The sequence below is a fragment of the Erpetoichthys calabaricus genome, chromosome 2 (genome assembly GCF_900747795.2).
Source record: "Erpetoichthys calabaricus chromosome 2, fErpCal1.3, whole genome shotgun sequence".
NCBI classification, from domain to species: Eukaryota; Metazoa; Chordata; class Cladistia; order Polypteriformes; family Polypteridae; genus Erpetoichthys; species Erpetoichthys calabaricus.
In genome coordinates, this window is record NC_041395.2 from 266545541 (window position 1) to 266568821 (window position 23281).

The 23281-nt window shown below is 37.5% G+C and overlaps 1 protein-coding gene across 2 annotated transcripts in view; it reads left to right on the forward strand.

The window, feature by feature from the left end:
• Nucleotides 1-22661, forward strand: part of chst3a (carbohydrate (chondroitin 6) sulfotransferase 3a) — a 73698-nt gene extending 51037 nt beyond the window's left edge. For both annotated transcript variants that reach the window (XM_028795488.2, XM_028795489.2), the window contains 2 exons: nucleotides 8464-8697; nucleotides 18412-22661. In XM_028795488.2, coding sequence (XP_028651321.1) covers nucleotides 8618-8697; nucleotides 18412-19654 — 1323 coding nt within the window. In that variant the 5' untranslated portion in view covers nucleotides 8464-8617 and the 3' untranslated portion in view covers nucleotides 19655-22661. The remainder of the gene's footprint in view (nucleotides 1-8463; nucleotides 8698-18411) is intronic.
• Nucleotides 22662-23281: the final 620 nt, after the last annotated feature.

A 23281-nucleotide genomic window follows, 5' to 3' on the forward strand; every position in this document is an offset into this window, starting at 1 on the left:
TCTTTGAATGGCAATATCTTTCCATCTCCTTCTTTTCTAGCATTTTATTTAAACTCCTTGTAGTTCACCATTTTAATTTCTGTTCATATATAATTTCCATCACTCCATATAATAGCTCATCATCTTTCCAGCTCCTGGGTGTTGGGTTGCCAGCCCCCCTCCAAATATTTTTAAAAACTCAATATAAATTCATTAGGCAATGCAAAATAATCATGAAATAAATGTGTTTATTTGCACAACGTGCCTGGTGTCAACACATGTCAACATCCATCAAAAATTGGTTCCGACTTGTATTTATTTAATTTCTGTGTGAATCCCTATATTTCCTGAGTGAAGGGCTCCAGCCAAATGAGAGTTTATGTAACTCATTGATCTTGTCGCACGCAGATGACCTGACACTGCCCTTTAATTGGTTGCCTTCAGATTTTTCCAGGGACGCAGCTTTCTGCTCCCTGGACACTCCCACATTTATTGGCTGCAAATTGGTATTGGTATAGGTTTTTTTAATCTAATGTGATTGGACAATCGTCAACGCACTACTTCGTGTTCACGTCAATGGTTCACAGTTCACACTCTCCATTAATGTAACTATAGATGAGCGATCGTGACTTCAGGGAGATGGCAACTTCAAGTGGAGCTTCAGAAATCAAAGAAAATTTGGTTATGTCTTTAATGAAATGCCCCTTCATAAATTGTTCACTTGAACAAAAAAAGAAGACGAAGGAGCTTGGACTAATCTGACCTGACTTAAGAATTCAGCAGCTTACACACTGACTTTTTCCTGCTCTTGTTATGACAAATGGAGTTGGCCAACTGGATGTGGTGTAAGTAATGCCTTTTTGCTTTACTTGTTTGCTGTTTCAAAGTGTCGGTACTGAAGCATTGTGGACAGTGTTGTGCACGTGGCACGAAAGAAGCCATAGTCAGACCAATTTTTTTCAATCAGTGTACCGCAGCACAGTGGTGTGCCGTGAAAATAATAGTGCAGCTCACTAGAGTCTGAACCTGACAGGGACAAGCTGGAGACCTGTCTGAGAAGGATACAGTAGGTCTACCTGAGCAAGCTGCCATAAAAGCATCTCCTTGATCACCATGTTAGAACACTTCAGATGTGTCTCCTGGCTGCTAGAACCCATCTGCCCTGGTTGTGTGATTGCCTCACAGTCTCACAGGGCTGGCGGATAGTGGACATACAAGTTGCCTCTGAGGCAAAGGGGGACAGGCAAAGGGGTGAAGCAGCTTGGAGATACCAAGAAGGTGTTCACTAAGTGCCCTGTCTACGAATGCTGATCTCATATCTCCTTTTTTTACCATCTTCTTCGGACGTCCCACCCCTTCGGGCACTTGAACTATATATATGTGATATAATGTTTTTGTGGTTATTATGATATTAGAGTGCCTTGAGATATTTTTGGTTACAAAAAGGGTGTAATTACAGAAACAAAAGGTTGGGAAGCACTAATCTAGACAACAGTATGAGGCAAATTTTTTGGCAGGCTTAGTAAAATGACCCGATTTAATCAGAATATAATTGAGACATTTTCAGGCCTGAAGGAAAGGAAGGACAAAATTATGTTCAAGGAGATATATTTAACCTGATCATAAATGCAGAACAAGATTTCTGTTGAACTTGTCTAGTGGGTCTAGTACAAGACGAGTTGTGGGGACAAGTTATGTTTTAAGATGGGAGGGATCTGTGGAGGTGTGTGGATCTTATAATGTGAATCTGTGCTCAGGTGAGGTAAACCTGGCAAACCTGCATAGCACTGGGCAGACTGGCAGAATCAAATTAGGATGATAATGACTCTGTGGGTGTGAAAATGATAAACTGACATGCAAGACTTTAGAAAAATCAGAGGACTAGTGATTGTATGATGTGGATTTATGGAATACAGTGGAAATGGCCAAGGACTGGGCACTCTATTAGCAGAGGCAGAATAAGATTTGGAATGAACAGACAGAAGTCCACGTTATTGGAAGATTATGAGGGTGGGGGTGTGGACATTATGCTGTGGGTTTTGGCATAATGGGGAACTGGGCAAGCTGGCAGAGGAATGGGCAGTTTAGAGACAGGTGTAGTGTAAGATTTGAAAGGCAGGTGATCCTGCTCTTTTCCACATCTGTAGGGCAAGTTATGGGAAGAATAAGGGAACTGTGGATGTCAGATTGAGCAGCATGGTGGAAAGGGTGTAATACATTTTAGCCTGGATTTGTCCTATGGGTCTGGTTGTGGACAGGCCAAGATGTGCACTAACACTATGATGAGGGCCACAAGAGCATGTAGAATGAATGACCAGATAGATAGATATGAAAGTCACTCTATATATATATATATATATATATATATATATATATATATATATATATATATATATATATATATATATACTGTATATGTATATAGATGTGAAAGTCAGTATATAATAGATGAGTACTACTTTAGTTTGTCCCCCCAAAAACTGCTTCCCCCTCTCAAATATTTTTCATCAGCTGCCATAGTAAAAAAAAGTTCAGCCATCAGCATCCATTTAGTTCACCACACATTAAAGAGTTTTATTCCTTTTAATAGCTCTGTCAAATACTGCTCAGAAAACCTAAATTAAGTGCTGAATTAATCACATTTTGACACTTAATGATGTTCAGAAAGATGAAGTTAATTGTGGTAATGTCCTAAATTTGAACTTAGCAGTTCTGAGCTGTTATTAGTTCTACCTTCACATTTAGAAATAAGCTGTGTCCATTAAGCAGCTTGTGTTTCATTAACTTTGTATGCCTGGGAGTTAGAAAGTAATTTTAATTCAGAGTGAGTTGTGATAGGACTGCAGTCATAGATATACTGTAGTGGAAATTTCCCATGAGAGATTGATAAAGGTGGGCGTAAATGTTTGTACTTCATGAATCATTCTGGAATGTTATGATGAAGCAACAGAAGGATACCATTGGAATGATGTATATAATAATATTTACAGTATCTTTCTAAAAGTATTTGATAAGGTACCACATGAGAGGTTGTGCATTGAACTAAAATAGGTGGGGATTCAGGGTGTAGTGTGTTGGTGGGTGAAGAATTAGCTAAAACACTGGAAGCAAAGGGTTATGGTGTTAGGAACCTTATCAGAATTGAGTGAAGTTAAGAATGGTGTCCCTCAGGGGTCAGTGCTAGGGCTGCTGCTATTTTTAATATATATAAATGATTTGGAAAGGAATAAAAGTGACAAGCTGGTTAAGTTTGCAGATGATATTGAGCTAGGTGGATTGGCAGATTATTTACAATCAGTTGAATCATCACAGAGGGATCTGGACAGCATGCAGGCTTGGGCAGATTTGTGGCAGATGAAATTTAATGCAAGTAAATGTAATGTATTACATTTAGGAAGTAAAAATGTTATATTTGAATACACAATGGGAGGTCTGAAAATTGAAAGTACACCTTATTATGAGGATTTAGGAGTCATAGTGGACTATCAACATCATGACAAGTTCAGAAGTCATTAAGAAAGCTAATAGAATGTTAGATTATATAACATGATGTGTAGAGTCCAAGGAGGTTATGCTTAAGGAGGTTATGTATAACACACTGAAAAAGTTTTACCTGAAGTACTGTGTGTATAGTTTTGGTCTCTGAGCTACAAAAAAAGACAAAGAGGTGCTAGAAAAAGTTCAGAGTAGAACGGCAACTTTTATTATTCTGTTTGGAATAATTGTTAGCAGAATATGAATGTTTTGTAGCCCATCACTTTGTGCTTTGTAACAATGGTGTTTATAGTGTGGAAAAGGCATTATGAGTAATAATATTTGTGTGTGGGATTTAGTGTTCATCTTACCTGGCAGCATTGTATTCAGGATCAGTTAATTGAACAGCTCAAATATGAACTATATAGATAACCAAGGAGTGGTGGGAAGTTCTGAGAAAGAGCTTCAAAGTGTGACAAATGCAGAGACCAGCTTCACAAGCATTTGATAAAAAGGTAATCATCGGTCATAGATGAATTTAAGAAGATAAGGTTTTGCATGTGTCAGACCAGACAGCTTAAGTGATTTTCCAGTAAATCAGCGTAGATCATGTCATTCAGAGAGATGACTTTTGAGACTAAAACGGAAAAGGACAAACAGAGCTATTGAAATGAAGATCATATGGCAAATGGCAAACTTACTGCATGACAAATAGTAGGTGGAAGAAAGAATAAACAAGCAAAAAAAAATCCTGCAGGGAAATGTACGCTGTCCAGTTAGAAAAAAAGTGGCTAATCAAGAGCAGTGTTAACCAGTATTAAATTAAGGAAGTCATATGCATGGCACTTTTTTGTAAATTAAACACTACATAACCTGATTATTGAATTCATTTTCATTTAGTGTTTATGTACAGTAATCCCTCGCTATATCGCGCTTCGCCTTTCGCGGCTTCACTCCATCGCGGATTTTATATGTAAGCATATTTAAATATATATCGCGGATTTTTTGCTGGTTCGCGGATTTCTGCGGACAATGAATCTTTTAATTTCTGGTACATGCTTCCTCAGTTGGTTTGCCCAGTTCATTTCATAGAAGGGACACTATTGGCAGATGGCTGAGAAGCTACCCAACACTTTTCTCCCTCTCTCTCTTGCGCTGAGTTTCTCTGATCCTGACGTAGGGGGATTGAGCAGGGGGGCTGTTTGCAAACCTAGACGATACGGACGCTCGTCTAAAAATGCTGAAAGATTATCTTCACGTTGCTACCTTCTGTGCAAGCTGCATTCTGAAGGACATGCTGCACGGTGCTTCGCATACTTCAAAGCTCAAAGGGCACATATTTATTTTTGACTTTGTTTTTATCTGTCTCTCTCTCTCTCTCTCTCTCTCTCTCTCTCTCTCTCCCTGCTCCTGACGGAGGGGGTGTGAGCTGCCGCCTTCAACAGCTTTGTGCCGCGGTGGTTCGCATACTTAAAAGCCAAACAGCGTATTGATTTGTTTGCTTTTCTCTATCTCTGTGACATTCTGTGCTCCTGACGCAAACTCCTTTGAAGAGGAAGATATGTTTGCATTCTTTTAATTGTGAGACGGAACTGTCATCTCTGTCTTGTCATGGAGCACAGTTTAAACTTTTGAAAAAGAGACAAATGTTTGTTTGCAGTGTTTGAATAACGTTCCTGTCTCTCTACAACCTCCTGTGTTTCTGCGCAAATCTGTGACCCAAGCATGACGATATAAAAATAACCATATAAACATATGGTTTCTACTTCGCGGATTTTCTTATTTCGCGGGTGGCTCTGGAATGCAACCCCCGCAATGGAGGAGGGATTACTGTATTACATTCAATATACATTGTCACCTCACTTTAGATGAAAAATGACTATTATGACTATTTCTATTAGCTATAGTGCTGTGGTGGTGCTGGGCTGGTGGAAACAAATAAGTTGGACTTTAATTTCCTGGCCACAGTGGGGTATTTAACTTGATAGCTTCCCACAATGTAAAGGATTTACTTCTCTGACAAGCGAGATCTATGTAAAGACTTTCCAAGCTTGTTCATAGATTGCCTCATCTAACCCCTTGCAGCAGCGGCTGTAGCACTGGTTTGGTAATTTTATTTTATAACTCTTAATGAAATACTAATGGCTATTATGACACTTGGTCATGCATATGTGTTCCCTAATAAGCTAAATAAATAATATAATGAATGTGTGTGGGCAGGGGTTGTTTTGGGTTGTGCAGTAAACAAATATTTGTTTGTCATAGTTTAGGTACATATTTATGATGTACAATTGGGTGTATAGAACAAGAAAAGAGACATGTGGATGATTCCACTGTTCATATCCTGTAGGAATTTTGGCAATGGTAACTTGTGATATCTCACCATCCAACCATGACTTGTTTACAAGAATTTTCAAACAGCATTTTAGGAGAAATGAATGCAGCTGTTGATTTGTTGATTCCACACAAAAACACCATTAAAATTGGCTTTGATTTTTAATGAAATTAAAAACAATATAAACTCATGAAACATGTATCTCATTATTACAAATGCATTTCTGACCTTTATTTTATTTATTTTATGTAATGGTAAGAGAGGAGAGGTCAGTGTTGCATCACAACTCAGCTGAGCCCTTTTCATTCTGTGCCATGGGTTCTTGTGCCCCACACGTTCAACTTTCCACAATTTTCAGAAAACTGTCTTCTTACAGTAAAATGTTCCAGCACTTTTGAGAACTTGGGTCATACACAACATTAGACTGCTCCGGATTCCACCTCTGCCATATGTATTTTCCCTACTCTCAAAAAACTAATGCCAAAAACTGATAACTAAATATGTTTCTGAGAATTTTTTATGACTGATATTATCAACTTTATCAATTAGTTATTGCATCTGTAAACAGTTTTTGCTGTATTCAAAGAAATATGATAAATAGTATTATTTAATTTACCCATCAAAGGTTTAAATGTATTTTCTTAGCATTAAGCAGAATGAAAGAATCAACCTACTGTTTTGGTGTGCTGAGTTTCCTGTAAAAATAGCCATACATTTTGCAGTTTTTATATAATACAGAATAGATACAGTGTATTTCCATTTTCCTAAAACCATTTAGGTTGGGGCAATAAGGGCATTAAAATAATATCCTTAGGAAACTTGTTACTTAAAATAACTATATTTTTTGAATGAACAGGTACTGTTATTGGCAAACATGCTGGGAAACACAGAGTGAGTTAAAAAAAGAAACTTTAAGAGAAGTATTTCATAATTAAAGCTGCAGCAGTAGTCAAATATTCAGTTTCATTATTTGAGAATGATTGTTCCCACTGCCTCTGTTATGGAAAATTCAAGTTCAGAAAATTGGTGGATGGATTTTCTGTAAATTAAAAAAATAGACTAAGAAAGAAGTGATTTCTCTAGTTAAGCATATAACTTAAATAGAGAGTCCCATTAAATTGATGTACCTCTGTGGGTTGGGATGCACATTCTGGCCAACCCATTTCTAACCCAAACATCTTACCTATCTTTAGTCACCTCTAATTTGAAACTATTGAATGAGCTGTGTAGGTAGTCAAGTTGTTACGTCAAAGTTACTACAGTCAAGCTTTTATGTTTTTCTATGACAATTTATTTCTAGTTTTACTGTGAAAATGTAGCCTGCAAGGAGGTACATGCTGCCAGGACCCCATCTGTTGTGATAATCTCTGCAGTGACTTGTGATGAATTTCTTTCCATATGGTCCTCAATGAAGGCAACAACCTCTGGTGTACAGATGGGAGGTTTCCATGGTCTCAGTGGATTACACACAGAACCAATAGTCACTCACTTTTTACCAATTAATGAACTGTATGTTTCGCTGAAACACTTACATGTCCTTCACATGTTAAATTAATAGAGTCTTTACGAATTTCAGGAAACCTGAGGTCCTAATGAATAAAACTAAACAAAATGTGCATCAGGTCTTCCAGCTAGCTTCATCTGACTTTATTTGCTGCAACAAAGCCTCAAGCCTGGAGGTACTTTTCCACATGCCACCTTATATTTTATGTGATGCAGTTGCTTTTTAGTTTAACTTTATATTTAACTAGCTCTTACAATGTAGTAATCTTACAGTCAAGTAATATTATGTTAAACATCTTGTTCGTAACGCATATTGATAATTTACTTGTCTGTACATAGTCTTATATATAAACGTCTACGTGTGGAAGTGTGTGTGTCTGTCCAGCCCGGAAGTGAGATGTGGAGTCGGGGTAAGGGCTTCACCTCCGAGGATACATAAGCGAGGCCATCATGTTGGCAAAGCGAAACCTCTGAAGAAAGAGTCACTCACTTAGTGGCTAAAATAGAAGCGAGGCAAGCACATCAACAAAACGGTATCCCTTTTATTTTTCCTCCTGCCTCTAATACACAATTGAGGCGAGCACACTGGCAAAAGGAAACCTCAGAAGAAAGACAAAGCTGCTTAGCCGCTAATGCACAAACGATGCGAGAATGTCGGCAACACAAAACCTCCTAGGAAAGAAATACCTAGAGTCGTTCCTTTCAATTACCTGACATTTCTACATTTCAATTTTTCTGACAATTTCAATAGTTTCTAGGACAACATTCTTTTTACAGCACGGGCTTACACAGCTAGCATATTATAAATGTTTGTGCAGTTATGTAATGCCCAGCAAAATATACATTTTAACATAGTTAAATAAACCAGAAATGAGGACACCAAAATATCCATGGTAAACACCAACACCTCCAATTCTTTGAAAAAAGTAAAGTTTGTTATGTGCTATTTGTCACCTCGGATTCCATTTTTTTTACTTTTATGGGATGAGTGCTAAATTATTATTAGATATGTTATGTGTTGAGCTGTAAGAGAGTGTACATGCGATTTCACATCAATGTATAAAATTTTTTAGACCACTAAATCCCCCCACACATTTTTCCCTGACATGAATGAAATCCTGGATGATATTTCTCATGTTCTCTCTCTCTCTTTTTTTTTCTCCTCTCTGTAGGATGCTGCTTCAGTTTTGAAATAAATCAGGCACAGAACAATGCGCACAATTTTTAAATCCTGAATCTCTGTCTAATTAACAGGAGGCAGTTTGGTGGGACCCTAAATGACTAAAACGTTGATAGCGACAAGGTGTACCAGAAAAACGGCCAAGGATGAGGAACAGATACACATTTTTTATAGCTTTCGTTGTGGTTTTGGTCATTATTGAAAAGGAAAATAATCTAATTTCAAGGTAAGATGTGTTACCGTGAATTTACATATTGGAGGTAAATGGATATAAATTTAAAATATATAATTTTACTTTAGCAGATTTGGACATTTTGATTTGCCTGTCAAAATACTCTGACAAAAATAACAAAATGCTCAATTTCAAATCATAAAAGTTACATTTTCTTTTTTAGTTTGTAATAATTGTATACTTTACTTGTAATGTATTGGTGTTAGTCCTATAAATGTTTGCACATTTTTCTTTATAAATGCTTGGTATTCTTGTCTTGTTATCTTTACCTTCAATGAAATTCCTGTGACAGGTGCAACTCCCAGAGAGCTTTGTTAACAACTATGTAAAGGTTCTTTAAAAGAGACACCTCATCGCATAATCAGAACTAATGTATTGGCAAAATTAGTCAAAATCATTTTTTCAGTGAATATGCTCTGTGAGTGGCACAGTGGCGCAGCAGTAGCGCTGCTGCCTTGCAGTTAGGAGACCTGGGTTCGCTTCCCGGGTCCTCCCTGCGTAGAGTTTGCATGTTCTCCCCGTGTCTGTGTGGGTTTCCCCTGGGTGCTCCGGTTTCCTCCCATAATCCAAAGACATGCAGGTTAGGTGCATTGGCGATCCGAAATTGAAACTAGTGTGTGTGTGTGTGTGCCCTGCGGTGGGCTGGTGCCCTTCCCGGGGTTTGTTTCCTGCCTTGCGCCCTGTGTTGCCTGGGATTGGCTCCAGCAGACCCCTGTGACCCTGTAGTTAGGATATAGCTGGATGGATAGATGAATATGCTCTGTTCACCAGTGGCCTTGTTCACTGAATGCCATCATGACCCAATGAGTACTCTAGCCATATGTCCATGCCGCTTGTATTATGTGTTTTAAAAAAAAACAATATTTTAATTTGAGAGGAATTTTTAGCTTAGTGCTTCTTGAGCTCTGGGTTTAATGAGTGGGTCGCAGTTAGTCACCTAAGTGATTGACAGCGCTGTGCAATATGTTTTCCCATTTCTAAGTGAGTTTGTTTCACAAAGGAAGGGGGATCCATCCTACCCTTTTCTGATCACACTTGTTTTTACTAAGGGGGCTGTTTGCATTGGCTGCTAGTTGGTTCTCAATTAATTTAAAATGGCAAAACTGGGTTGCAGGACCGTAAAGGTAGAGAAAAACAGCATTAGCTGATCATAATGAAAATATTATGAGTACTGTCACCAGATATACAACACTGATCTCTGTGAGCTGGCAACCCAGCATCACAAGGCTAATTTGCATGCAAAATTAGCCATGTTCCCAGCTAAAATTTCAATTTCAAAACAAGCCTTAACTCTCCTCTTCTCATGCCAGAATGATCTCCAATTAATTATTAATAATGCAAGATTTATTACTATTTACATGGTGTTTCATCTTGACGGGAGAAAAAAGTGTGAAGCATCTGTAGATACATGGGTATCTGTGTGAGTAGCCGCAGTGGATCAAGCCAGTTCAAGGCTGTTGGTTAATGGCACAGCCATTATGTGCTCCAAGATTGTAAAGGAGTGCAATGATTTATTTTTTTACTTACTTATTGATAGTCTCGTCCATTTATTCCATTTTGTTTGTGGGATTAATTTCATCTGTGCCTTTTAATGTTGTTAGGCACAATGGTATTATGGTAACCTCATAGCACAGATCACATTTTTGCCCACGATGATTGGTCCAGCATAGTTGCCAGACATTTCCCTAACCCTCAGGGACACTTAAAAGAACATCTCACCATAATAATCCACTGAGTCCCTCCTTCCTTATTGGCATCAATGCTTTTCATGGAGTTTGGAGAAGTTCACGAATATTTCTGTGATTTCGCCGAACTCATGGAGAAGCATACTCCACAGTAGAAACTCAGACTTGCTTTTTTTCAATCACTGTTAAGCTGCTGTGCTGCTGTGAGGTGCCTATCACACAAGCTGATGACCCCTCAGAAACTTGTCTTCTGATTGTGTTGTGATTTTGGGTCTGCCAGATCTCTACCCATTAGAGTATCGTTCAGTTTCCAATTGCCTTTGGATAGGACACTGTACTCACTGACATTTCTCTAAATGAAAGGCCTACACTTCTAAGGGTAATAATGCTCTGTCTCATTTCATTTGTTAAATGCCATTTTCTTGCTATTATCACTGGAATAGTGTCCAAGTAGTACTTCAGAGGGTGTAGTAACTGTTTTAAGAAAGACAGAGGGTTTTGAAGTAATCAACTGAAGTTGGGATACTTGTACAAATTGTTTGCTTCAACTTGCAAGGCTTAATTTACTTTAATTGCTGCTGAACATTTGTATGTTGTAACCTATAAGTTGTTCCATGAAGAAGCCCATTTGTAATTTCCTGAAATCTCCTTTTTTCAGTTTTTGCTAAACTAATTTTTACATTTAAACCTCTAGCCATTTGCTGCTTATATTTTCACCATTTTAGGTCATTCATTGCATTTCAACTGATTCAATTTGAAGAAAAACTAGAAAATCTGAGGTATTCTAAGCACTTCTGACTGGTAGTGTAGATGGAGCTTAACACTTTAAATTCAACCCCATTGTTTTGGTCCTACTGGCGGGACCAAAGAATAATGTTATATTTTTAAAAATGTACATAAAATCATTCATTTACTCATTGCTATAATAAAACACAGTGGTTTGCTGTTAAAATACCACATTGCATATGCTGCAATGTTTTTCTTTCCTCCCCCAAAGATTGTATCACAGCAATACCTGCCTTCAAACATGTCTTTCTTGAATGTGTGGAATCGATTGTATATAATTTGATGGAGAGACTGTTATCTACTAAATAAGGGGTGTTTCAGCTTTCAAATGCCACCACATTATACTCTCTATATTTCGAAATTAGTTTTATTATTTTTTTGTTAAGATGTTTTTGAATCTTGAAACTATTGGTGTTGTAATTTGGATACACATCATAATTTCTTTACCTACTATATATATTCTGACTGAGTAAGATCTGCCCTTCAGAATAATACAAGGCCATTGGTCTTCAATACATATGCTATGGATACTTATTTGATGACTTTAAAAGCAGAGAAAACAAATCCTGTTTTTTGTACTGCTTCAAAACAGTAAAACTAGAAATATTCCTTCTAGATATTTCATAACAAGTTTTTTCTGGGTGTTTCTGGCCTGGTCACTGACACTTTTGTAGAGTTTTATTAACATTAACATTTATTAATATTAACATTCAAAGTGCATTTTTTGGTGATAACGAAACTGAATTTTGCAACTTATTCTACTGCAACATATGTGTAGAGCATAACTAAATGTACAGGTGTAAAACTTCTGAAAGAGAAATGTCTGACCTTTATTTTGAGGGGATGAACATGACTATTTAGTGAAACATGATGAACTTATAGCCAGTTAAATCAAAGTGTCAGAAAATGTATATAAATGAGGCTGAGTATAAAGTGTTAAGTGCTCCCATAGATTGTGAATCACTATTGAAGAGTAATATATAAAAACTGAATCTCATTGGTTTAATGTTAGGGCTGCTGTATATACTTCAAAACAAAATGTTGTGTCCACATTTAAGTCACATATTTAGGTTTAAACAATGGGAGGAGAAATCTTAATATGCACAAAAATTGCCAGAAAATGTGAAGTACACCGGCACTATTTTTCTCCACCATTTGGCAAGAGTGCATGAGTGCTATGTTCTCCACTTTGTTCCATAGGTCTCTCTTCTTTTGACTGTTCACACATAATTATAATAATTTTGTGTAAAGGAAACTTTGGCTGAAATTACTACTTACTTTTGGTTGAAAAATTTCTATATACATAGAAATCATCACCCCATGTTTCATTGCCATGGGACTTTATTCAGTATTTGAGAACTGAGTTGTTTTTCCACATTTCTATGAGAGTAGGGGCGGCCTTAGGCATGTGCAAACTGTGCACCTGCACAGGGCTGCCAAATCCCATGGGCCGCCATGCCAATATATACTGAATATGAAACAGAAAGAGAAAATAACAACACAGCTGACGGCAATGTGGCCGAAAAACATTGTGTTTCTTGTTAATTAGTATGCTGTATTTACTAATGTCGCTAGAGTCGGAGCAGTAAGCTATATGTAGTATTATAACGTCTGCAACGGACGTGGCCATCCGCCATGCATAAGATACCACATTGACACTGGCGGGCGAAGGGGCCACCGATTCTTTCTCTGCCCAGGGCCGCCACGAGCCTAGAGCCGCCCCTGATGAGAGCTTAGTACATAATTCATTGTGACAAATAATACTTATATTTTGCTGCAACATTCTAAGCACACATCCAAATATAATCAAACAATATCTATTAAATGTGAAACCTTTGAATCTCAGTTATTACTAACAGCCATTTTACAAATATAACAATTTCATAATGATTTGCCAATCTGTAATGTCAGGTGATGTCTGTATGTGAATTGTGTATTTACTGTGAAAACTGCTATGATACTTGAAATCCATTTCTGCAGATTTAAGTATTTAGGTGGGTTGGACTTAATTTTCCCAATTTTAGGCAAAAATTTGTTAAGCTGCAATAACCAATGATATAATGTCAACTTTAAATTGTATTACTTTCCTATTATGATAATGGGGGGGTCCCTGGTAATTCCTACCCGTACTTAATAGCATTCAATTTCTAAATTGGAGAGAACCACACATTAGTAGTATTTAATTTTACATTTCCTGTATTCATAATCATCTACTCTAACACAAACTCTTAACAAAGAAAGTATATTCTCAATGTTTCTGAATCTACTCTTTCAGTTTAACTTCACTCTTTGTCATCACTACAAAGGGTACTGGCAGCCTATTATATATAACTTTCCTGTCACTATCTCAATGATTTGTACAAAGAGAAATACATTACAAACAGATACCTGGTGCCTCCCCAATTTTTCAGGCAGGCTCTGTGGTGTAGTGGCTGCAGCAGACTGAATTCTCACATCATCTTCACTGTTTGTCCCTTAGAAAATTACTCTATTTAATCTGCCTGTGCCACAGCTATAATTTTATCTCTTTTCATGTTAGCATTTCGTATTTCATGGGAAAGGCCATTTTGCAATGTTTAGAAATGGGCCTGGCCATGTTTTAAGATACTTTACATCCTTATATAGTTTTTTGTTTGGGTTGCTTAATATGTTTCTAGTGTTTGTTTCTGGATTAAACTACATTTTAAAGTCTTACTGTGATGCCAGGATTTTATGGAAGAAGATGATCTGCTGTGCCAACCCCTAATGGGAGCAGCCGAAAGAAGAAAAAGAAGACTGTGATGCTAGTAGGATTGCCTTTCTGTATGCACCACCACTGTGGAGTAGATTTCTTTTTTGTTATCATAGTTTTACTTTGAAGTGATTGCCAGGAGTGCACACTACATGACATCAGTTGTCATCTGACATTCACATTAGGTATTAGCTAATTGCTGTATTTATTTTTCTTTACATACCTCTGACCAAAAGGTTTCTGGTTTGAAAAATACCCTTCTGTATGGAGTGCCTTCACATGTTTCCGAATGCTTTCATTCCTCCTTGTTAAACATCAATATTGTTACTAACTTTCATTCCTTTTTTAACATACATCCACTTCCAGAATTGTCACCCCTAGTGTTTCTCATTACAAGGCTTAAGCCCCTATAAACCAATTCATAATTATCAGGTCTGTGATGTCAAAAGTCACCATCTGCTACAACATTGTAGATATATCAGGCCTGAACTTTATCTCACAGTTGCATACCGTCATATGACTTTAGTTATCTCTAAAACTACTGTTTTATGTAGATTCCTTTAGAAAACATAAATTTCACATTGACTCTATTTATCATTAGTTAGCAAGGAGAAATACTTCTTCTTTCGGCTGCTGCCATTTAGAGGTCACCACAGTGGATTATCTGTCTCCAAGAAGAAACAGTGACACTTGATAATTTAATTGAGCAGGCTTTTTAAATGAATATTTTGTAAGATGACTTCACACTAATAGGTAATTTATTATAAGATAACAAGCTTTCTCTTTTGTCAGATTTGTGGAATAATGTATATATGTTTTATGTAATACAGTAATCCCTCCTCCATCGCGGGGGTTGCGTTCCAGAGCCACCCGCGAAATAGGAAAATCCGCGAAGTAGAAACCATATGTTTATATGGTTATTTTTAGAATGTCATGCTTGGGTCACAGATTTGCGCAGAAACACAGGAGGTTTTAGAGAGACAGGAACGTTATTCAAACACTGCAAACAAACATTTGTCTCTTTTTCAAAAGTTTAAACTGTGCTCCATGACAAGACAGAGATGACAGTTCTGTCTCACAATTAAAAGAATGCAAACATATCTTCCTTTTCAAAGGAGTGCAAAGCAAGCAGTCAAAAAAAAAATCAATAGGGCTTTTTGGCTTTTAAGTATGCGAAGCACCGCCGGTACAAAGCTGTTGAAGGCGGCAGCTCACACCCCCTCTGTCAGGAGCAGAGAGAGAGTTAGAGAGAGATAGAGAGAGAGATAAAAAATCAATACGTGCCCTTTGAGCTTTTAAGTATGCGAAGCTCCGTGCAGCATGTCCTTTCAGGAAGCAGCTGCACACAGCCCCCCTGCTCACACCCCCCTACGTCAGCGCAAGAGAGAGAGAGAGAGAGAAAGTAAGTTGGGTAGCTTCTCAGCCATCTGCCAATAGCGTCCCTTGTATGAAATCAACTGGGCAAACCAACTGAGGAAGCATGTACCAGAAATTAAAAGACCCATTGTCCGCAGAAACCCGCGAAGCAGCGAAAAATCCGCGATATATATTTAAATATGCTTACATATAAAATCCGCGATGGAGTGAAGCCGCGAAAGGCGAAGCGCGATATAGCGAGGGATCACTGTATATATTTTTTAGCTCTCTTTTTATAGATAGATAGATAGATAGATAGATAGATAGATAGATAGATAGATAGATAGATAGATAGATAGATAGATAGATAGATAGATAGATACTTTATTAATCCCAAGGGGAAATTCACATACTCCAGCAGCACCTTACTGATACAAAAAAACAATATTAAATTAAAGATTGATAATAATGCAAGTAAAAAGAGACAATAACTTTATATAATATTAACGTTTACCCCCCCCGGGTGGAATTGATGAGTCGCATAGTTTGGGGGAGGAACGATCTTCTCAGTCTGTCAGTGGAGCAGGACAGTGACAGCAGTCTGTTGCTGAAGCTGCTCTTCTGTCTAGAAATGACACTCTTTAGTGGATGCAGTGGATTCTCCATAATTGATAGGATCCTGCTAAGCACCCGTTGCTCTGCCACAGATGTCAAACTGTTTAGCTCCATGCCAACAATAGAGCCTGCCTTCCTCACCAGTTTGTCCAGGCGTGAGGCGTCTTTCTTCTTAATGCTGCCTCCCCAGCACATCACCACGTAGAAGAGGGCGCTCGCCACAACCGTCTGATAGAACATCTGCAGCATCTTATTGCAGATGTTGAAGGACGCCAGCCTTCTAAGGAAGTATAACCGGCTCTGTCCTTTCTTACACAGAGCATCAGTATTGGCAGTCCAGTCTAATTTATCATCCAGCTGCACTCCCAGGTATTTATAGGTCTGCACCATCTGCACACAGTCACCTCTGATGATCACGGGGTCCATGAGGGGTCTGGGCATCCTAAAATCCACCACCAGCTCCTTGGTTTTGCTGGTGTTCAGGTGTAGGTGGTTTGAGTCACACCATTTAACAAAGTCATTGATTAGGTTCCTATACTCCTCCTCCTGCCCACTCCTGATGCAGCCCACGATAGCAGTGTCATCAGCGAACTTTTGCATGTGGCAGGACTCCGAGTTGTGTTGGAAGTCCGATGTATATAGGCTGAACAGGATCGGAGAAAGTACAGTCCCTTGTGGCGCTCCTGTGTTGCTGACCACAATGTCAGATGTGCAGTTCCCAAGACGCACATACTGAGATCTGTCTTTAAGATAGTCCACGATCCATGCCACCTGGTATGAATCTACACCCATCTCTGTCAGCTTGTCCCTAAGAAGCAGAGGTTGGATTGTGTTGAAGGCGCTAGAGAAGTCTAGAAACATAATTCTTACAGCACCACTGCCTCTGTCCTAGTGGGAGAGTGATCGATGTAGCATGTAGATGATGGCATCCTCCGCTCCCACCTTCTCCTGATATGCAAACTGCAGAGGGTCGAGGGAGTGTTGAACCTGTGGCCTCAGGTGGTGAAGCAGCAGCCTCTCCATGGTCTTCATCACATGTGATGTCAGAGCAACAGACCGGAAGTCATTCAGCTCACTAGGACGTGATACCTTTGGGACTGGGGTGATGCAAGATGTTTTCCAAAGCCTCGGGACTCTCCTCTGTTCCAGGCTCAGGTTGAAGATGCGCTGTAGAGGACCCCCCAGCTCCGATGCACAGACCTTCAGCAGTTGTGGCGATAGTCCATCTGGACCCGCTGCTTTGCTGGCACGAAGTCTCCTCAGCTCTCTGATTACTTGCGCTGTTGTAATTATGGGTGGGGATGTCTCTCCTATGCTGGTATCAGCAGAAGGATGTGTGGAGGGTGCAGTACTCCGAGGTGAGAGTGAGAGTGGGTTAGGGTGGTCAAACCTGTTAAAGAAGTTGTTCATTTGGTTTGCTCTCTTCACATCTCTCTCGATGGTGGCACCTCACTTCAAGCTGCAGCCAGTGATGATCTTCATCCCATCCCACACTTCCTTCATGCTGTTATTCTGCAACTTCTGCTCCAGCTTTCTGCTGTACTGTTCCTTCGCCGCCCTGAGCTGGACTCGGAGTTCCTTCTGCACGCGCTTGAGTTCATGCTGATCACCGCCTTTAAAAGCCCTTTTCTTCTGGTTCAGAAGGCCCTTGATGTCACTTGTAATCCATGGCTTGTTGTTAGCATAGCAGCGTACAGTTCTTACTGGAACTACAATGTCCATACAGAAGTTGATGTAGTCAGTAGTGCAGTCAACAACTTCCTCAATGTTCTCACTATGTGATCCCTGCAGGATATCCCAGTCTGTAGTTCCAAAACAAGGAATTCTATTTCTGGTCATTCAACTGATTATTAGTTTACTTACAGATCATAATGTTTATACTAGTGTAGTAGAATAGTACAACACTGGAAATGTTATTTATAGGGGTTAGTCCTATTGGGAGATGGACAAAAAACATTAACCACAGCAAGCATTATTAATGAATGTACTATTTCTAAGCAATCTGTTTATTTATAGGGATGAAAAATGTCACAGAGGTTAGAATGATTAGCTTTTTATGCATGAAGTTTGCACATTCTTTTCTTTCCATAAATGTTCATAATTAGTTAACTGACAGCTTTCTCACTGTGAGTGAATATGCTTCTGTGAGTGTGAGTAGGCTCTGCTCTAAATGAGTTAGAAGTGGATGAAGGAAGGAATGTTTGTTTATTTAAAATCTAGATTGTCTTAATTTGAAAAATAAAACCTTATTTACACCCATTCCTGTATTTCCAGATAACCACCCTTTTGGACTATCATTGGATTAGAATAATTGTTTAAGAAATATGTATGTGTTGTCAGTTAATTGTTTTGCAATCATGCAAATGTAATGTAAAAAATACAGGTTTCAGACAAATTACTAATTTGTGTCAAAAGTGATACATCTGTTCATGTTTTGCAATGATTATCATGATCAGTGTTATATTTAGAAAATGATATGATATAATTTATAAAACATTCTTCTCTGTTTGTTTTTTTTTTATTTATTTTAAACAGAGTATCAGATAAGCTTACACTGAGGCAAGCCCCACAGTCTCCCGTTGTGTACAATGAATCCATTAACATTATGTACAAAGAGAATTCTTCCTACTTGTCCCTCAGTGAATTGGACTCTGCATTCCAACGATTCAAAGACCGCCTGGATAACTACACTCTTCGTTTCCAGGATCAACAAGGAAATTATATACCCACCCCAAAAAAGCATATTCTTCTTCTGGCTTCAACAAGAACTGGATCCTCTTTTGTTGGCGAGTTTTTCAATCAACAGACCAATACATTTTATCTTTTTGAGCCTTTGTGGCATGTGGAAAACACAGTAACATTTGATTCAGGGTTTACAAATCAATTTGCTACTTCAGTTGTCTACCAGGAAGTTTTGCAACAGCTTTTTCTATGTGATTTCCACATGTTTGAAAACTTTATAGTTCCAGCGCCAGAAGAGCATATCACAACTTCTTTGTTTCGGCGATGGTCCAGCAAGTCACTTTGTGAAGATCCAGTGTGCACTCCTATAGTGAAGAGAGTCTTTGAGAGGTACCATTGCAAGAACAGACGCTGTGCTGCTCTGAACTTGACATTAGCTGCAGAGACTTGCCTTACGAAGGCTCATGTGGCCATCAAAACAGTGCGGCTTCGCCTACTTGAATCAATGCGTACTTTGATTGAAGATCCTCGAATGGATATCAAAATAATCCAACTCGTACGTGACCCAAGAGCTGTCTTAGCATCCAGAATTGTTGCTTTTTCAAATAAATATGCCAGCTTTAAGAAGTGGGCAGAAAATGAAAATGAAGGTATAGAAGATGAGGAGGTAATAAAAATAAAAAACAGCTGTGATAATATCAGACTTTCAGCAGTGCTCGGCTTGAGTCAACCATCTTGGTTAAAGAATCGTTATATGCTGGCCCGTTATGAGGATATAGCCCAATTCCCCATGCAAAACGTAGAAGAAATGTACAGATTTGTTGGAATTCCATTTACATCAGAGGTGAAAGACTGGATTACTAGAAACACAGATGTTGATAAGGGCAGCAGTGGTGTGTATTCGACACATAAAAAATCTTCAGAACAGTTTGACAAATGGAGGTTCAGTATACCTTTCAAAGTGGTTCAGGTTGTTCAGAATGTCTGTGGTTCTACAATGGATTTATTTGGTTATAAACTTGTCAATGATAGTCAGGCTCTTACTAACAAATCTGTCAGTTTACTGGAAGAGAAGAGCTTTCATTTTACATTTTAATAAGACTTTACAATGATAATATGGAAACATAATACTGAGAGAAAAAGAAAAAAAATAGTTACCATACCAAATAAATATAAGCAAATACAAAAATCCTAGTGCTTTGCATAGATCTGAACTAGGTCACAGAGTGATTTTAAAAATAAGTTTATTACTATCATGAAAAACAAAAAAAAAAATTTGTGAGGAGTCCTAGACAAACTTATATGGTGAAAAATGAGTAAATAATCGACACACACTCACACACACTGAACCCTGAACTAAACTGATCTCCTTTGTGTGTTGATTGTATTGATTATCTTGTCATCTCACCTTTCTGACATGTTTATCTAATTCTTGTTGAATATTCTTGGGAAAGAGTTTATTTTGAAATATTTATTTATAAGGAAAATAAGAGGGGATTAAATGTATTAAAATAGAAATGCTTTTTAATTGTTATTTTTCTTGATTTTTTTCATGAAGGGGAATTGATTTATTTGCACAAATTGTTGAGAGCCTTGTTTTTTTATGAGGAAAATAAGAGGGGATTAAAAGTATTAAAATAGAAATGCTTTTTAATTGTTATTTTTCTTGATTTTTTTCATGAAGGGGACATGACCTATTTGCACAAATTGCTGAGAGCCCTGTTTTCTAGAGAGAGAATTTTATTGTATACAGTATATAATTTCCCAAAACCTAAGCTTAGACTCAAGGGCCACCTCAGATTCGGTAGATATATAAATATATAGTCTATATTTACCCTGTGATGAGTTCAGGTTAATTTATGAATTGGTATAATCCTACATCAAAAAAGTCCAGATTAGGTTGAGTGCACATAATGTGCGTTATTTTAATATCTTTTAACTTAATGAAAGAATTTTTGGTGTTCCAGTTACACTGTGATTTCTATTGCATCTATATTTAAAGCAATAAATGTTATGAATTAATTACAAAGGGTTATGTGTAAATGGAAGCAAATTAAATTCTCTGAATACTCTTAAGATTTAAAAAAATAAAACGGCAAACCTCAGTGGCTAATGTATATTTTTTGTTCTGCTTGTGTAGGTTTTGGATTTTTTTATTTTATTTTGAGTAGACATTGCATTCTTGCAGACATCCTCAAAACTTCAACTAATGAAAAAATGTACTAAACATTGTACTAAAACTAATGAAAAACTTTTTGTTTAGAACTCACATTTTCAAATATACGTGACTTTTTTTTCTTTCTAATAATGAATCTTCCATTTTTGTAGCCACTGAACACATTTAAATATTTGAGGAAAATGGTTTATTATAATTGCATTTTTGTCCAGATGTAAAGTGAACAACTCAAACTACAAGTAGTGCATGTACTTGTGAAGAGTAATCTGTGCCTTTTTACACGTTAAAATAAATTTATATTCATATTTTTGTACAAAGGTTATATGGTGCCTTTTTTAACATTCAGGAGATATTGTACTTTTTTACCGTTCAGCCATGTTTACATGATACTGCCTAGACGTACCTTAAACTGTTCCAGCCAAGGCATTTAGTGCTTTAATAAGCATCATGTTTCAATAAGCTGCACCATATTATGAAAAACCTGAGGCCAGTGGCTTGAATCCAAAAATGTTAAGTTGGTTTTAGTGAGTTCAGAAGGGCTTCATAATCCTTCAGAATTTTGTAAAAATGTGAATCAAAATTCTGGTATGCTACAATGATACATTTACAGTAGAAAGTTTATACGATGCCCTTCTCAGATTGCTCATCCAGATCCTTTCCCTTCATACGAAGTAGAAAACCAAGTACCCCACGTTCTTGCAGACTGAACAAATGCTAGTGCTCCATATTCAGTAAGGAGAAGTAAAGTCACTGTGTCTTGTTTGTAAGCATGGTCACTCAACATTATGTACATTATTTTCCCTTTCCTTGTCACAGTTTACAGTGAAGGGCATCCCACTACTGACACCATAGTAACTGACCTGTGCCACACTACAATAGAGCAGGTTGTTTTCTTCATGAATCTATTATCTCACATTTCCCAGCACACTCATGGGCAGGAAAAAATGAGTGAATTGGCCTTTAAAACTAAAAGAATGTCCCTGAAGACCTGGAAAGTACTATTACTCTTTTTCTTTGGGGGTGGTCATATTAGTAAACCACTTCTGCAACTGTTTAACTTCCTGCCTGCTTCAATATGGTAATCTTACACATCTCTGCAGTGTGCTTTTGGGTTTCAGAATAAGATTTTTCCCAATTATAATTGCACGTCATGTTATGTACAGGACACTTAATTCGTCATCAGGGTCTCCAATTAAAATTAGTTTAGCTTAAAGCATGTTAAGTTAGTGGCATTGCATTGTATAGTTTCAGGTCAGACTTTCATTTTTGGTCATAATAATTATAGCTTCTATCTGATTTTACACTGTTTCTATGAAAATGAATTCACTGTAAACTTATATATTTGTGCTCATTGTCAATTCCCAATAGTAACAAAGGGCTGTTGGGTTTTTATGTTGCAAAAAGGCCCTTAGAAAACTTGAAATGTTTTTGTGAGTAGTTAATATATAAATCTAATGTCAGTTTTGTGTGGGGCTGTAGTAGCTTTAGACCAGAGTTTAACTATTCACAGTAAAGTAAGATTGCCCAGGAAAACGAGCGAGTAGCTGGCTAACCTGCTAGCAGTTAACTTTAGTTGGGAAATAATGAGAGTTCTGGATGTCTTGTTTGCAAGAGAAGTGTTTTGTTTTTTTCTTTAAATTATTGAAAATGTGCGCTTTTTATTTTTCTGGTCAATAATGTTTTTCAAACAAGACATTTATTAAAGTGAAATGCAATGTATACTAATTTATCAGAAAAGAGTGAGTTAATAAGCTCACATAACCAATGAATAGTCATAACTGAAAAATACTGCAGCTGGTTTGCAGACTTTAACGGTGTTCGTTTATTCTGCAATGTGATGCCAAAATCAATAAAACTGAAAAAACTGTAATAAACAAACCTTGTGCCACAAACATTTGGAATAAAGCGTAGTGTTTATTTACAAGAATCTCTGTCTTCTTTTTTATGGTGTTGCTCTTAATATTTTTTTTGTTTGCTGAAATATAACAGCTGGTAATAATAATGTCCATTTTAAAAAAGTGTCATAATTTTTAAATTTGAGCATGTATTGAAAATATAACATTCCTTGCATTTTGTCACATGATCATAATTATGCTGTAAAATCAACAGCCCCTGGTGAATGTAAATTGCTAGTAGTGGGACTTCAGTATTGAATCTGAAATATTATCCATTTACATTTACATTTGAGTGGAAACTAATTACAGGGGCAGTGTTTGTAGATCTTTCTGCTGCCTATGATACAGTGAACCACAGAGCACTTCTTCTGAAATGTGCTAGAACCATACAAAACATTCCATTGGTTTATATAATCAAGTCACTATTTGTCAACAGAAGGTTCTACATAGAAATGGATGGTAAAAAGAGTCATTGGAGGAATCAGGAAAAACTGACTTCCTCAAGGTTCAGTGCTGGCTCCCAATCTGTTAAATATCTATACCAACGACCAGCCTGTGTTCATCAACATTACGAGGTTCATTTACGCAGACGATCTCTGCTTAGCCTCCCAGTCTGTTTTCTTCCAAGATATCCAAAGGAGATTTACCAATG